The sequence below is a fragment of the Odontomachus brunneus genome, unplaced genomic scaffold (genome assembly GCF_010583005.1).
Source record: "Odontomachus brunneus isolate Ranch 3 - 2012 unplaced genomic scaffold, Obru_v1 Obru_scaffold_121, whole genome shotgun sequence".
NCBI lineage: Eukaryota > Metazoa > Arthropoda > Insecta > Hymenoptera > Formicidae > Odontomachus > Odontomachus brunneus.
Window position 1 is genome coordinate 176009 of NW_022639571.1, and position 395 is coordinate 176403.

General features: G+C 31.1%; 1 protein-coding gene across 1 annotated transcript in view; it reads right to left on the reverse strand.

Moving 5' to 3' along the window:
• The window catches only part of LOC116849614, a 2537-nt gene extending 2257 nt beyond the window's left edge, over positions 1–280 (reverse strand). Inside the window, exon 1 of the mRNA XM_032826936.1 lies at positions 8–280. Within this exon, the coding sequence (XP_032682827.1) occupies positions 8–134 (127 nt within the window). The 5' untranslated portion in view covers positions 135–280. The remainder of the gene's footprint in view (positions 1–7) is intronic.
• Positions 281–395: the final 115 nt, after the last annotated feature.

Sequence of the window (395 nt, forward strand, 5' to 3'; positions counted from 1 at the left end):
TCATTACATGATATAAAATATCCATTGTTTAGTTTCTTGCAGACGTGGCAAATGTTTTCGTGAAAGAAGCTATTATAATTAATAACAGGTAAACCTAATTCGGTCACATCAATTATTTTAGAAATATAACTCATGTTGGAATATTTTGTTTGGCGTATGATATCTATTTAAAAATGAAGTGTACTACGTGTAGCTTCTTGTAATAGAAATAATGTAGTTGTCTGTCCACAGCAGATTTATAACTGAGCTGTTCACATTTCAGATCTATAGCAGACTACTGTAGAGGCGACATTAAGAAGTCCTCTGGTTCGCTAGTTAATATTGACAAACTGACTTGAGTATTTGAAAATGTAACGAAATACGAATAAACGTTATTGAACAGAATGTTACAAATT